Below are 14,301 nucleotides of genomic sequence, written 5' to 3' on the forward strand. Positions count from 1 at the left end.
CTTCCCGCTGTACGCTGTCCGCTTCCCGCTGTCCGCTGTCCGCTGTCCGCTTCCCGCTGTCCGCTGTCCGCTTCACGCTGTCCGCTTGCAGCTGTCCGCTTCCCGCAGTCCGCTTCCCGCTGTCCGCTGTCCGCTTACCGCTGTCCGCTTCCCGCTGTCCGCTATCCGCTTCCCGCTGTCCGCTGTCCGCATCCCGCCGTCCGCTGTCCGCTTCACGCTGTCCGCTTCTCGCTGTAAGCTTCCCGCTGTAAGCTTCCCGCTGTCCGCTCTCCGCTGCCCGCTGCTGCTACTGCTACTGCTGTAGCTCGAAACTGTAAAAGGAAAGAGAATCAAATAAAAAAAAAGAAGAATGCCCGCTGCCGCTGCTGCTGTCCGCTGTCCGCTGTCCGCTTCACGCTGTCCGCTTCCCGCTGTCCGCTTCCCGCTGTCCGCTGTCCGCTTCACGCTGTCCGCTTCTCGCTGTCCGCTTTTCGCTGTCCGCTTCCCGCTGTCCGCTTCCCGCTGTCCGCTTCCCGCTTCCCGCTGTCCGCTGTCAGCTTCCCGCTTTCCGCTGTCCGCTTCCCGCTGTCCGCTTCCCGCTGTCCGCTGTCAGCTTCCCGCTTTCCGCTGTCCGCTTCCCGCTGTCCGCTTCTCGCTGTAAGCTTCCCGCTGTAAGCTTCCCGCTGTCCGCTCTCCGCTGCCCGCTGCTGCTACTGCTACTGCTGTAGCTCGAAACTGTAAAAGGAAAGAGAATCAAATAAAAAAAAAGAAGAATGCCCGCTGCCGCTGCTGCTGTCCGCTGTCCGCTGTCCGCTTCACGCTGTCCGCTTCCCGCTGTCCGCTTCCCGCTGTCCGCTTCACGCTGTCCGCTTCTCGCTGTCCGCTTTTCGCTGTCCGCTTCCCGCTGTCCGCTTCCCGCTGTCCGCTTCCCGCTTCCCGCTGTCCGCTGTCAGCTTCCCGCTTTCCGCTGTCCGCTTCCCGCTGTCCGCTTCCCGCTGTCCGCTGTCAGCTTCCCGCTTTCCGCTGTCCGCTTCCCGCTGTCCGCTTCCCGCTGTCCGCTGTCCGCTTCACGCTGTCCGCTTCTCGCTGTACGCTTTTCGCTGTCCGCTTCCCGCTGTCCGCTTCCCGCTGTCCGCTTCCCGCTTCCCGCTGTCCGCTGTCCGCTTCCCGCTGTCCGCTTCCCGCTGTCCGCTGTCAGCTTCCCGCTTTCCGCTGTCCGCTTCCCGCTGTCCGCTATCCGCTTCCCGCCGTCCGCTTCCCGCTGTCCGCTTCCCGCTGTCCGCTTCCCGCTGTCCGCTGTCCGCTTACCGCTGTCCGCTTCCCGCTGTCCGCTATCCGCTTCCCGCTGTCCGCTGTCCGCATCCCGCCGTCCGCTGTCCGCTTCACGCTGTCCGCTTCTCGCTGTAAGCTTCCCGCTGTAAGCTTCCCGCTGTCCGCTCTCCGCTGCCCGCTGCTGCTACTGCTACTGCTGTAGCTCGAAACTGTAAAAGGAAAGAGAATCAAATAAAAAAAAGGAAAAAGAAGAATGCCCGCTGCCGCTGCTGCTGTCCGCTGTCCGCTGTCCGCTTCACGCTGTCCGCTTCCCGCTGTCCGCTTCCCGCTGTCCGCTGTCCGCTTCACGCTGTCCGCTGTCAGCTTCCCGCTTTCCGCTGTCCGCTTCCCGCTGTCCGCTTCACGCTGTCCGCTTCTCGCTGTAAGCTTCCCGCTGTAAGCTTCCCGCTGCCCGCTGCCCGCTGCCCGCTGCCCGCTGTCCGCTTCACGCTGTCCGCTTCCCGCTGTGCGCTGTCCGCTTCCCGCTGTCCGCTTCCCGCTGCCCGCTGTCCGCTTCACGCTGTCCGCTTCCCGCTGTCCGCTGTCCGCTTCACGCTGTCCGCTTCCCGCTGTCCGCTGTCCGCTTCCCGCTGTCCGCTTCCCGCTGTCCGCTGTCCGCTTCCCGCTGTCCGCTTCCCGCTGCCCCCTGTCCGCTTACCGCTGTCCGCTGTCCGCTGTCCGCTGTCCGCTTCCCGCTGTCCGCTTCCCGCTGTCCGCTTCACGCTGTCCGCTTCCCGCTGTCCGCTGTCCGCTTCACGATGTCCGCTTCCCGCTGTCCGCTGTCCGCTTCCCGCTGTCCGCTTCCCGCTGTCCGCTGTCCGCTTCCCGCTGTCCGCTTCCCGCTGCCCGCTGTCCGCTTACCGCTGTCCGCTGTCCGCTGTCCGCTGTCCGCTTCCCGCTGTCCGCTGTCCGCTTCCCGCTGTCCGCTGTCCGCTTCTCGCTGTCTGCTCCCCGCTGTGCGCTGTCCGCTTCTCGCTGTCCGCTTCCCGCTGTCCGCTGTCCGCTTCTCGCTGTCGGCTTCCCGCTGTCCGCTGTCCGCTTCCCGCTGTCCGCTGTCCGCATCCCGCCGTCCGCTGTCCGCTTCACGCTGTCCGCTTCTCGCTGTCCGCTTTTCGCTGTCCGCTTCCCGCTGTCCGCTTCCCGCTGTCCGCTTCCCGCTTCCCGCTGTCCGCTGTCCGCTTCTCGCTGTCCGCTTCCCGCTGTCCGCTGTCAGCTTCCCGCTTTCCGCTGTCCGCTTCCCGCTGTCCGCTTCCCGCTGTCCGCTTCCCGCTTCCCGCTGTCCACTATCCGCTTCCCGCCGTCCGCTTCCCGCTGTCCGCTGCCAGCTGTCCGCTTCCCGCTGTCCGCTTCCCGCTTCCCGCTGTCCGCTATCCGCTTCCCGCCGTCCGCTTCCCGCTGTCCGCTGCCAGCTGTCCGCTTCCCGCTTCCCGCTGTCCGCTATCCGCTTCCCGCCGTCCGCTTTCCGCTGTCCGCTTCCCGCTGTCCGCTTCCCGCTTTCCGCTGTCCGCTTCCCGCCGTCCGCTTCCCGCTGTCCGCTGCCAGCTGTCCGCTTCCCGCTGTCCGCTTCCCGCTGTCCGCTGTCCGCTTCCCGCTATCCGCTGTCCGCTTCTCCCTGTCTGCTTCCCGCTGTGCGCTGTCCGCTTCCCGCTGTCCGCTTCCCGCTGTCCGCTGTCCGCTTCTCGCTGTCCGCTTTTCGCTGTCCGCTTCCCGCTGTCCGCTTCCCGCTGTCCGCTTCCCGCTTCCCGCTGTCCGCTGTCAGCTTCCCGCTTTCCGCTGTCCGCTTCCCGCTGTCCGCTTCCCGCTGTCCGCTGTCAGCTTCCCGCTTTCCGCTGTCCGCTTCCCGCTGTCCGCTTCACGCTGTCCGCTTCTCGCTGTAAGCTTCCCGCTGTAAGCTTCCCGCTGTAAGCTTCCCGCTGTCCGCTCTCCGCTGCCCGCTGCTGCTACTGCTACTGCTGTAGCTCGAAACTGTAAAAGGAAAGAGAATCAAATAAAAAAAAAGAAAAAGAAGAATGCCCGCTGCCGCTGCTGCTGTCCGCTGTCCGCTGCCCGCTGTCCGCTTCACGCTGTCCGCTTCCCGCTGCCCGCTGTCCGCTTCACGCTGTCCGCTTCCCGCTGTCCGCTGTCCGCTTCACGCTGTCCGCTTCACGCTGTCCGCTGTCCGCTTCCCGCTGTCCGCTTCCCGCTGCCCGCTGTCCGCTTACCGCTGTCCGCTGTCCGCATCCCGCCGTCCGCTGTCCGCTTCACGCTGTCCGCTTCTCGCTGTAAGCTTCCCGCTGTAAGCTTCCCGCTGTCCGCTCTCCGCTGCCCGCTGCTGCTACTGCTACTGCTGTAGCTCGAAACTGTAAAAGGAAAGAGAATCAAATAAAAAAAAAGAAGAATGCCCGCTGCCGCTGCTGCTGTCCGCTGTCCGCTGCCCGCTGTCCGCTTCACGCTGTCCGCTTCCCGCTGCCCGCTGTCCGCTTCACGCTGTCCGCTTCCCGCTGTCCGCTGTCCGCTTCACGCTGTCCGCTTCACGCTGTCCGCTGTCCGCTTCTCGCTGTCGGCTTCCCGCTGTCCGCTGTCCGCTTCCCGCTGTCCGCTGTCCGCATCCCGCCGTCCGCTGTCCGCTTCACGCTGTCCGCTTCTCGCTGTAAGCTTCCCGCTGTAAGCTTCCCGCTGTCCGCTCTCCGCTGCCCGCTGCTGCTACTGCTACTGCTGTAGCTCGAAACTGTAAAAGGAAAGAGAATCAAATAAAAAAAAAGAAAAAGAAGAATGCCCGCTGCCGCTGCTGCTGTCCGCTGTCCGCTGTCCGCTGTCCGCTTCCCGCTGTCCGCTTCCCGCTGTCCGCTGTCCGCTTCACGCTGTCCGCTTCACGCTGTCCGCTTCCCGCTGTACGCTGTCCGCTTCACGCTGTCCGCTTCCCGCTGTCCGCTTCCCGCTGTCCGCTGTCCGCTTCTCGCTGTCGGCTTCCCGCTGTCCGCTGTCCGCTTCCCGCTGTCCGCTGTCCGCTTCCCGCTGACGCTGTCCGCTGTCAGCTTCCCGCTGTCAGCTTCCCGCTGCCGCTGTCCGCTGTCAGTTTCCCGCTGTCCGCTGTCCGCTTCTCGCTGCCGCTGTCCGCTGTCCGCTTCCCGCTGTCCGCTTCTCGCTGCCGCTGTCCGCTTGCCGCTGTCCGCTTCCCGCTGTCCGCTATCCGCTTCCCGCCGTCCGCTTCCCGCTGTCCGCTGTCCGCTTCCCGCTGTCCGCTTCCCGCTGTCCGCTTCCCGCTGTCCGCTTCCCGCTGTCCGCTTCCCGCTGTCCGCTGTCCGCTTCCCGCTATCCGCTGTCCGCTTCTCCCTGTCTGCTTCCCGCTGTGCGCTGTCCGCTTCCCGCTGCCGCTGTCCGCTTCCCGCTTCCTGCTGCCGCTGTCCGCTGTCCGCCTCCCGCTGCTGCTGCTGGTTCCAGCTGCTGCTGCTGCTGCTGCTCGCAGCCGGTACTGCTGATGTCGGCTGAGAGACCCACATTCTGAAAAAGAAAAAAAAATAAGAAAAAGAAGGGAACAAATTAGAATAAAAAGAGAAACAAAATAATAAATAAAGAATAAAGTTTAAATAAAAGGCTCCTTAAACATAAAAGTAGGGAAATAGAAAAATTAGAGACAAAAGACATAGATCAGCGAAAGCTCGAAACTGTAAAAGGAAAGAGAATTAAATAAAAAAAAAAAAAAAAAAATGCCCGCTGCTGCTGCTGCTGCTGCTGTCCGCTTCCCGCTGCCCGCTTCCCGCTGCCCGCTTCCCGCTGTCCGCTTCCCGCTATCCGCTTCCCGCTGTCCGCAGTCCGCAGTCCGCTTCAAGCTGTCCGCTGTCCGCTTCTCGCTGTCCGCTTCCCGCTTCCCGCTGTCCGCTGTCCGCTGTCCGCTTCCCGCTGTCCGCTGTCCGCTTCACGCTGTCCGCTGTCCGCTTCCCGCTGTCCGCTTCACGCTGTCCGCTTCCCGCTGTCCGCTTCCCGCTGTCCGCTTCCCGCTATCCGCTGTCCGCAGTCCGCAGTCCGCTTCAAGCTGTCCGCTGTCCGCTTCCCGCTGCCCGCTTCCCGCTGTCCGCTTCCCGCTATCCGCTTCCCGCTGTCCGCAGTCCGCAGTCCGCTTCAAGCTGTCCGCTGTCCGCTTCTCGCTGTCCGCTTCCCGCTTCCCGCTGTCCGCTGTCCGCTGTCCGCTTCCCGCTGTCCGCTGTCCGCTTCACGCTGTCCGCTGTCCGCTTGCCGCTGTCCGCTTCCCGCTGTCCGCTGTCCGCTTCCCGCTGTCCGCTTCACGCTGTCCGCTTCCCGCTGTCCGCTTCCCGCTGTCCGCTTCCCGCTATCCGCTTCCCGCTGTCCGCAGTCCGCTTCAAGCTGTCCGCTGTCCGCTTCTCGCTGTCCGCTTCCCGCTGTCCGCTGTCCGCTTCCCGCTGTCCGCTGTCCGCTTCACGCTGTCCGCTGTCCGCTTGCCGCTGTCCGCTTCCCGCTGTCCGCTGTCCGCTTCCCGCTGTCCGCTGTCCGCTTCACGCTGTCCGCTGTCCGCTTGCCGCTGTCCGCTTCCCGCTGTCCGCTTCCCGCTGTCCGCTGTCCGCTTCACGCTGTCCGCTTCCCGCTGTCCGCTTCACGCTGTCCGCTTCCCGCTGTCCGCTGCCCACTGCCGCTGTCCGCTGTCCGCTGCTACTGATGTCGGCTGAGAGACCCACATTCTGAAAAAGAAAAAAAAATAAGAAAAAGAAGGGAACAAATTAGAATAAAAGGAGAAACAAATTAAAATAAAAAACAAAGTTTAAATAAAAGGCTCCTTAAACATAAAAGTAGGGAAATAGAAAAATTAGAGACAAAAGACAAAGATGACCGAAAGCTCGAAACTGTAAAAGGAAAGAGAATTAAATATATAAAAAAAAAAAAAATGCCCGCTGCTGCTGCTGCTGTCCGCTGTACGCTGTCCGCTTCTCGCTGCCGCTGTCCGCTGTCCGCTTCCCGCTGCCGCTGTCCGCTGTCAGCTTCCCGCTGTCAGCTTCCCGCTGTCGCTGTCCGCTGTCAGTTTCCCGCTGTCCGCTGTCCGCTTCTCGCTGCCGCTGTCCGCTGTCCGCTTCCCGCTGTCCGCTTCTCGCTGCCGCTGTCCGCTGTCCGCTTCCCACTGCCGCTGTCCGCTGTCCGCTGCTACTGATGTCGGCTGAGAGACCCACATTCTGAAAAAGAAAAAAAAAATAAGAAAAAGAAGGGAACAAATTAGAATAAAAAGAGAACCAAATTAAAATAATAAACAAAGTTTAAATAAAAGGCTCCTTAAACATAAAAGTAGGGAAATAGAAAAAATAGAGACAAAAGACAAAGATGACCGAAAGCTCGAAACTGTAAAAAGAAAGAGTATCAAATTAAAAAAAAAAAAAAAAAAAAATGCTCGCTGCCCGCTGCCCGCTGCCCGCTGCTGCTGCTGCTGGTGCTGCTTAATTTTGCCTTTACTTTTTCACTTTAATTTTTGTTCGAGTATTGTCCCGCCAACGGTGAGTTAGAAGCAATGGATTTCTTCATGCATTTATAAATTGATATACGAAATGCAATATTTCGCGCCTCGCGTTTCACACAATGCGGCCATCTTTTTTGCTGTTTAGTATCGCCATCTGCATTCGCGTTAAACGCCAGAATTACGTAGTCTAGATACTTCGACTGCCGGTAAAGTCATCATTTTGTGCATGTCGGTAAATTGTTAGAATCACGTCGCGCAAGCATGATTTTTTTTATTTGTAGTATAATAAAATATGTAATTAAAAATTCATATAAGAAACGTATTTTTAATCAAATTACATATACTTATTCCGTTACTCTAATACTTGTACGGTAACAGATTTAGGTTACACACATTGCATAAAGCTTCCAGAGAAAAGTATCCAGAAGCACAAATATTTTATAGACGAAAAACATGCGAAGATGAACCAATAGATTAAAGAAGCCTTATAATCATTGTACTTTTATGTATAAACGTTTCACAAAATAAAATCTTTATAAATGAAGTGTTACATTAAAAATATTAGTACAAAATTAAATATCCATGTCAGATTAAAAATTTTTTGTCCTTTTTTTTCTTTAGAATTTTTTTATTTTTTTTTTTCTAAAGATTCTTTAAGCGAGAACTGCTTCTTTCGCAAGACTATTGAACAATTTGAATATTTGATATTTTTCTAGTAGTTTAAATTTCGTGAAAAAATTCGAGAGAAAATTAGATTTTATTGTATTACTGCACATATCGATTAAATGCTATATCAAATATGTAGTGTAAATATTTTAATTCTTTTGTATACGATCTACTTTTTATTCTATCTATGTTTTCATAGTGATGCACCTTGAGCACTTTGCTTCATATGTTTGCAATAAAAATATATTAAAGCAAATTATTTTGCACATTTATTATTCTAATTTTTATTTAGAAAGATTAAGATTAAAAAAGACGTATGCATTTTTTCAGATATTTCTATTGAAAAAAACGCATCAGATAAAACTGACTTTCCTGTACATTCTAAATGTGCCAAAAGATTTGCTCTTTGTTCCACTTACTCCAATAATGTACACTAAAAATGACAGATCTATATTAAAAATGATAGATCTATATTTAGTAGTTGAAAAGAAAGAGAGGAGAAATGAAAAGTGTATCTAGAGAATTTAAAAGAATAAAAAACAAATCTAAAAATAATAATACATAAAGATTAATATTATATATTTTTTTCATGAGGAATGTGGGGCGCACATTTATGCATTTATTTATTTAGATGAGATTTACTTTAGAGCACATTCAGTATTCAACTTTTATTTTATTTTCTCTTTCTTACGATATATAAGTATAACATAATTACCTGCAATTAACCAATCAACCAATTATTCCACCGCTCTGTTTCATTACAGTTGCAATTTTCTTTTATAATATCACGAATATTATAAATAAGATAAAGATTTCAGTACGTTTCAAATAAATTTATATATTTTATGTATGTAATACTGCGCACACATATTAAAAGGTGATAATATCGCAGTTATAATAAGATACAATCCTGGCAATGTAGCGATGTTTGGATTCTGAAAATAATTTAATTTGATTTATTTTTCAAAAATGCACACAATACTTGAGAGCAAATTATTTTTGTGCCATGTATTACCTGTGTAAAATTCCACACGCAGTATCATATTGTCTGCGATATATGAAAAGCTTCATCGATGAAATAAATGGTTGAATATGATTGAGATATAAGAAAAGTACTTGTAATGTAGTAATATAGTACTTGTAATGAATAACGTTAATGTGGAATACATAAATATTTTATATTTTAATTTCATGTAATCGAGATGTGATAAGACACTCATGATTACTTTAAAAATGTGTCCACAAATATCATGTAACTTCAATAGCTGCACATTCGTCAAATTAATCCTATTACGTTAAATGAATCACAGCAGCTTGTTTTAATTTAATCTAACCTAACCAATTATATTATATGCTACTCATTAAAATGTGTAAAACTCTACGTCGCACATTTAATACGATTAATATATTACGTAATAAAATGTAATAAACTAATGAAATAATTAAATACTATTTTTTAAAGCATGATACAATCCAGGCAGCATACGCTTGTGTTTACATTCGATATCCAAAGACACTGAGAGGTTAGGTTAGGTTAGATCAAACAAATTTATCGTTTAACAGTTGGCATCCCTACGAGATAGGCTGTCTGTGCAGCACTGCGCGCGCGTATACAAAATTCAAATCGCTTCTAGCATAACCATCTTCACGCGATCGACTTTATTTGAATTGCACGGCATCGCATTATGGTGCGGCGCCGATTTGTTTGAACGTAATTCGGGACATCGCGATGCTGTATAAGCGTTGAATTGTTACGCAAATATGATAATAAATCACATCTACTCACCGTTCACCGGCTGTTCCACAGGCCGCTCCTCCTCGGGACAGTTCGCTCGCCTCGGGACGTCCCATTCCGATCTTGATGCACACGATATCATCAACGCGAACGCGCGACACTTTATTCGGCACTCCTGATATTCGCTCGCATCCGATAATCATCATCAAGGGCGCGAATAACGCGACGCAACTTCGCTCCATCTTCGCGATGACGCCATCACTGAATATCGTCAAAAATCGCTGTCGCGCGTTTCCATCGACACACTATGAAAGTCGCGCGATCATCCTTGGACACTCTCGACGCTCTTTCAGTCGCGATATTCGTTTAAAAACGGTTAAAAGACGCGAAAAATGCGGACGTTCGACGATCCGTGTAACTGCGTATGACTCCGATTCATGCGCCAACATGGCGACCGTATGACGCGTTTTACGTAGCAGTGACGTAGCAGTGACGTTGCAGTCACGCGCCAACATGGCGGCCGAACCAGTGCGCTTTCGTTTCTGCGCGCAACTTTGATTTCTGAATATTGTCTACAGCTTTAATTAATAGCACATAATGATAAATATATAAAGATGGAATCAATTAATCATATTGGTCATATATGTAGACTTGCCTGAAGAAAGAGAGTTGTTCTCGATGTTCACTTTTAAAGGAATAAAGAGAATTATATATAAATGTAAATAAATTATCCGAAGAGAGAAAAAATTGAGAGATATTTTTAATTTTTTAATAAAAAATGGAAATGTCTATTCATAGGCTTGTTCTTCTTTTCCTCTTTTGTGCAATTTCGATTCAATATATAACGTAGAAAATTCATAGTATATTGCATTTATTTTTATATATTCACAACTATAATATTCGCGCGATCATTTTTTGACATTTACAATACTCGTGTGCCTTGTTCACTTTTAAAGGAATAAAGAGAATTATATATAAATGTAAATAAATTGTCCAAAGAGAGAAAAAATTGAGGGATATTTTTAGTTTTTTTAGTAAAGGTTGGAAATGTCTATTCATGATAGAAATGCAAAGAATGAAAATTATTATGTTTAAAATAATAATTTCATATGAAATACAACATTAAAAGTTACATTATAGAACTTGACTTTCTAAAAGCGTAATAAAACAATCAAATAGCAGACAGAGAAAAGATTAATTGTAAAAGAAGAAAAGTTGTTAACTTAACTAAACCATTTAACTAAATTATTACCTTTTTAACTGGAATATTTAACTATAAATCTAACATGACATTTATTTAACTTAAATATTTCAATATTTCAATTTAAAAAATAATAATTTAGTTAAACGGTTTAGTCGAGTTAACAACTTTTTTCTCAGGTACGTGTGTGTGTGTGTGTGTGTGTGCGCGTGTGTGACTTTAAAAATATACTTGTATATAAATACAATTCTCACATACGTCACAGTACGCGTTAAATATTTCGGCAGCGAACTAACACGTCATTAGACCTTGTGACGTCATTTGGCCTTGTGACGTAGCGCGCTATTGTTTACATACGCGACGACCTCCCCTCATTCGCACGGCGACATTCCAACGGAGAAAGTAGCGATACGGACCGCTCCGTATTATCGAATTCTTTTCCTAAAGGTACGATCGCGATTAGATCGAAATATAATAATTCGACTATTACAAATGACAAATAATTAACTCTTATAATAAATGCAATTGTGGCGACGATAAATTCATCGAAACGCGATCTTTCATTATTGCAAATAAAAATTGAAGCGAAAGGGGCAAAAATTACAAATTTTCTTGCAATATTCTCCGATTATCGAACTTTAGAAGAATAATAATTATTTCTTTAACATTGCGTAGAATGAAATTCAATTTCGCCCGATGTTTTAAACTTTCCTAAACTGCATGCATATACGAGTATATCATATTAATTAAACGATTGCTGTATCATCAATTTACATTACTTTAATATTTTAATCTTATGATTCGCGTTATTATGCATATATTATACATCAACAAATAGAAATAGTTAATTAGTGTAAGAATCGAATGGTGCATGATTTTGGCTTCGTTTAAAAATCGAGCGAATTATTGTAATTTTTGTGTTCCTCTCTTGCAATAATAATAAAATAATAATAATATAATAAAAATACGTATCTTGTATGATTATTTTGCGATCGGGAGTGCCGTGCAAAGTGTCTCGCGATCGTTTCTGTATATGACTGAAATATAATTAACTGAAATGTAATTGTTTGTTCGCGAGTGAATACGTGAGTGCTACGAAAAAACAACAAAGGATGAAACAAAAAAAGAGAAGGACATCTGGAAAAGTATCGGACAGTCAGAAAGCAAGGAGAGAGCCTGAAGCAGCCAGAGACATGCGGTAAGTAATTTATAAAAATTATTTATTATTTATTATTTATATATACTATTTTTAAACTAGATATATTGCTTATTATTTTATTATCGTTTTATTTTTCGATCATTTAAATATATAATTCGGATTGAAATGCAGTAAAACAATCGTAGATCTAAATAATTAACTTAACAAAAAAATCCATAAAAGATGTATTAGTGCTTTTAATAAATAATATCGTATACTTAATCTATATAAAAATGAAATATTCTCTATTTATTTCTACATATTAAATACTATAAATTTAATAGTTATATATTTTGTAAAATTTAATTATAAAAGAATCTTTAAGATATTCCAAAAGAAACAAGGAACTTTTCTCAACATAGAAAAAGTTAATTAAAACAAATTTATATTTAATTATTATAATTAATTTGTATTTAATTTTATTGGAATTTTATTATTAATTTTATTGCATTGTCAAACTCTACGCGATCTCTGTAATGATAGCTATTCAGGAATTAGGTACAGTGAAATAATCAATTATTATCGCTGAAAAGAGGCAATAATATACTTTTAAATCTAATTTAAACTTTTGATAAACGATATAAAATTTTTTTATTATGATGAGAAATCTTTATTAAAGATCATAATTGCAAATAAAAATGGAAATAACTTCACGAAGTTTATTAATCGTTTAATAAATAATTAATCCGTGTGTACGTGTACGTGTGCGTGTGCGTGTGCGTGTGCGTGGGCGTGTGTGTGTGTGTGTGTGACTTTAAAGATATACTTGTATATAAATACAATTGTATATAACTTTAAAAATATATATTTCCGTTATGTTAATTATCCGATTTTTATTCGATCGTTTTATTGCGCGTTCTGAATCAAATTATATTTAGATCAAATAATATCAGAGAGAAAATTTATTTATTATATTAGAATTCTAAATGTGTATGTGTGTGTGTGTACACATATATATTAGAATAGAAACGAAATAGAAATAGAAGAATAATCATTGCTCGTAAAGATTGCAACAAAGTAATAATTTGTAATTTTGATTCCTGTATCGTATAATCGAGTATCGTATTTCGAGAGCAATCAACTTTATTTATTAATAATAAAATTGTATATAACTTACGAATATATTCCACTTATTCTGGACGTTAATATCGTGACAACGACGAATAAACTTTTCAAAAAAGTTCAATCCACTATTTCATATATGAGACAGTTCTACCAATCACTGATACAAAAAACTCGTCAATTGACCAGTTGGTGAAACTGTTTCAGTCCTGAGTATTTTCTTAAAAGAGCTGTTGACGCACATACATACGTGTATTATGTTTACGCGCGTCACGCGTTCGAACGAACCTTGACATTCTCATAATAGGAAGACTCGAGCAGCTCGTTTCATCATTTCATTATGATCTGTAAGAACAATAATTACTTCTTTAATAATACATACAGTCAAATATACTTTGTCTATGATAAAGTGTAATTTATTATTTTAGGTTCGTACAACGATTTTTACTTGAAAAAGAGAGGATGAAAGAGCGAGAGAGAGAGAGAGAGAGAGAGAGAGAGAGAGAGAGAGAGAGAGATTAAATAGATAAATTACGTGAAATATGCGAAATCTATCGCATTATATGTAAAATCTGTCGCATTATATATAGTTGCATATTATTTATAAAATTGTTCAATTATACATGATGATATGATTATTCAATTATACATTAATTATTATTTCATTAATTATATTGAAAACATAACGATATATTAATCAAATGATCATAATTTTGCCAATTTCGCGATAGTAATTTTTTAAATTAAAGATTAATATAAATAATAAATAAAAATTTTATAAATCACTCACCGCGCTATTTCGTTGCCCAATCTCCTTTTCTTCCCTTCGAGAGCAATCAACTTTATTTATTAATAATAAAACTGTATATAACTTAGGAATATATTCCATTTATTCCGGACGTTAATATCGCGACAACGACGAATAAACTTTTCAAAAAAGTTTAATCAACTATTTCATATATGAGACAGTTCTACCAATCACTGATACAAAAAACTCGTCAATTGACCAGTTGGTGAAACTGTTTCAGTCCTGAGTATTTTCTTAAAAGAGCTGTTAGCGCACATACATACGTGTATTATGCTTACGCGCGTCACGCGTTTGAACAACCTTGACATTCTCGCGGGAAGACTCGAGCAGGTCGTATGTCGTTCGTCGAGATCCTTCAAAACGCGATCGTTCTTCATCATTTTTGCAATGGGTGATTACTAATTTGTACGATTTTTATTTGTGCAGCGCGTGGCGTGTTATTCTGATCCCGAGTGAGTCATTCTTTGAGATTTTATTGCATTGTTGTCGCGTCGCAAAACGACAAAAGACGTGGTGTAACGTCTTGTACAAAGCGTGACTAAATAAATTGCTAGGTGATCGTATGCCGATTAGTGCGTGATTATCTTTTTGAGTGAAGTATCATGAAGGAACAGGAAAAAACAAGAGAAATGGCAATAACGACCCAGCGAACACATCGTGCGATGGCGAAGCACTCGTGAGTAATTTATAATTTGTTTTATTTTATTATTATATTGTAGCTACGGTCAAGAAGACTGAGGATCCTTTGATCAAACAAATTATGACATTGATCAAATAAATTATTATGAAAGATGAAAGCAAATAATTAATTTCACAAATAATAAATATAATGAAATAAAGACTGCGGTCAAGGAGACGCTGGGAATGCTTTGAAGCATTTGATTGACCTGTCAACAATATTAAT

At 45.5% G+C, this 14,301-nt stretch overlaps 1 protein-coding gene across 1 annotated transcript; it reads right to left on the reverse strand.

Moving 5' to 3' along the window:
* Positions 1-3,142: 3,142 nt before the first annotated feature.
* On the reverse strand, positions 3,143-6,955 carry LOC112638207 (uncharacterized protein DDB_G0271670-like). The gene is made up of 4 exons (XM_025409432.1): positions 6,910-6,955; positions 3,884-3,997; positions 3,492-3,629; positions 3,143-3,255 (listed from the first exon to the last, which is right to left on the reverse strand). Exons 1-4 carry the CDS (start codon positions 6,953-6,955, stop codon positions 3,143-3,145), a joined length of 411 nt encoding a protein of 136 aa, XP_025265217.1.
* Between the last annotated feature and the right edge of the window lie 7,346 nt (positions 6,956-14,301).

This window comes from Camponotus floridanus, unplaced genomic scaffold, assembly GCF_003227725.1.
Source record: "Camponotus floridanus strain SB8 unplaced genomic scaffold, Cflo_v7.5 scaffold264, whole genome shotgun sequence".
Lineage (NCBI taxonomy): Eukaryota > Metazoa > Arthropoda > Insecta > Hymenoptera > Formicidae > Camponotus > Camponotus floridanus.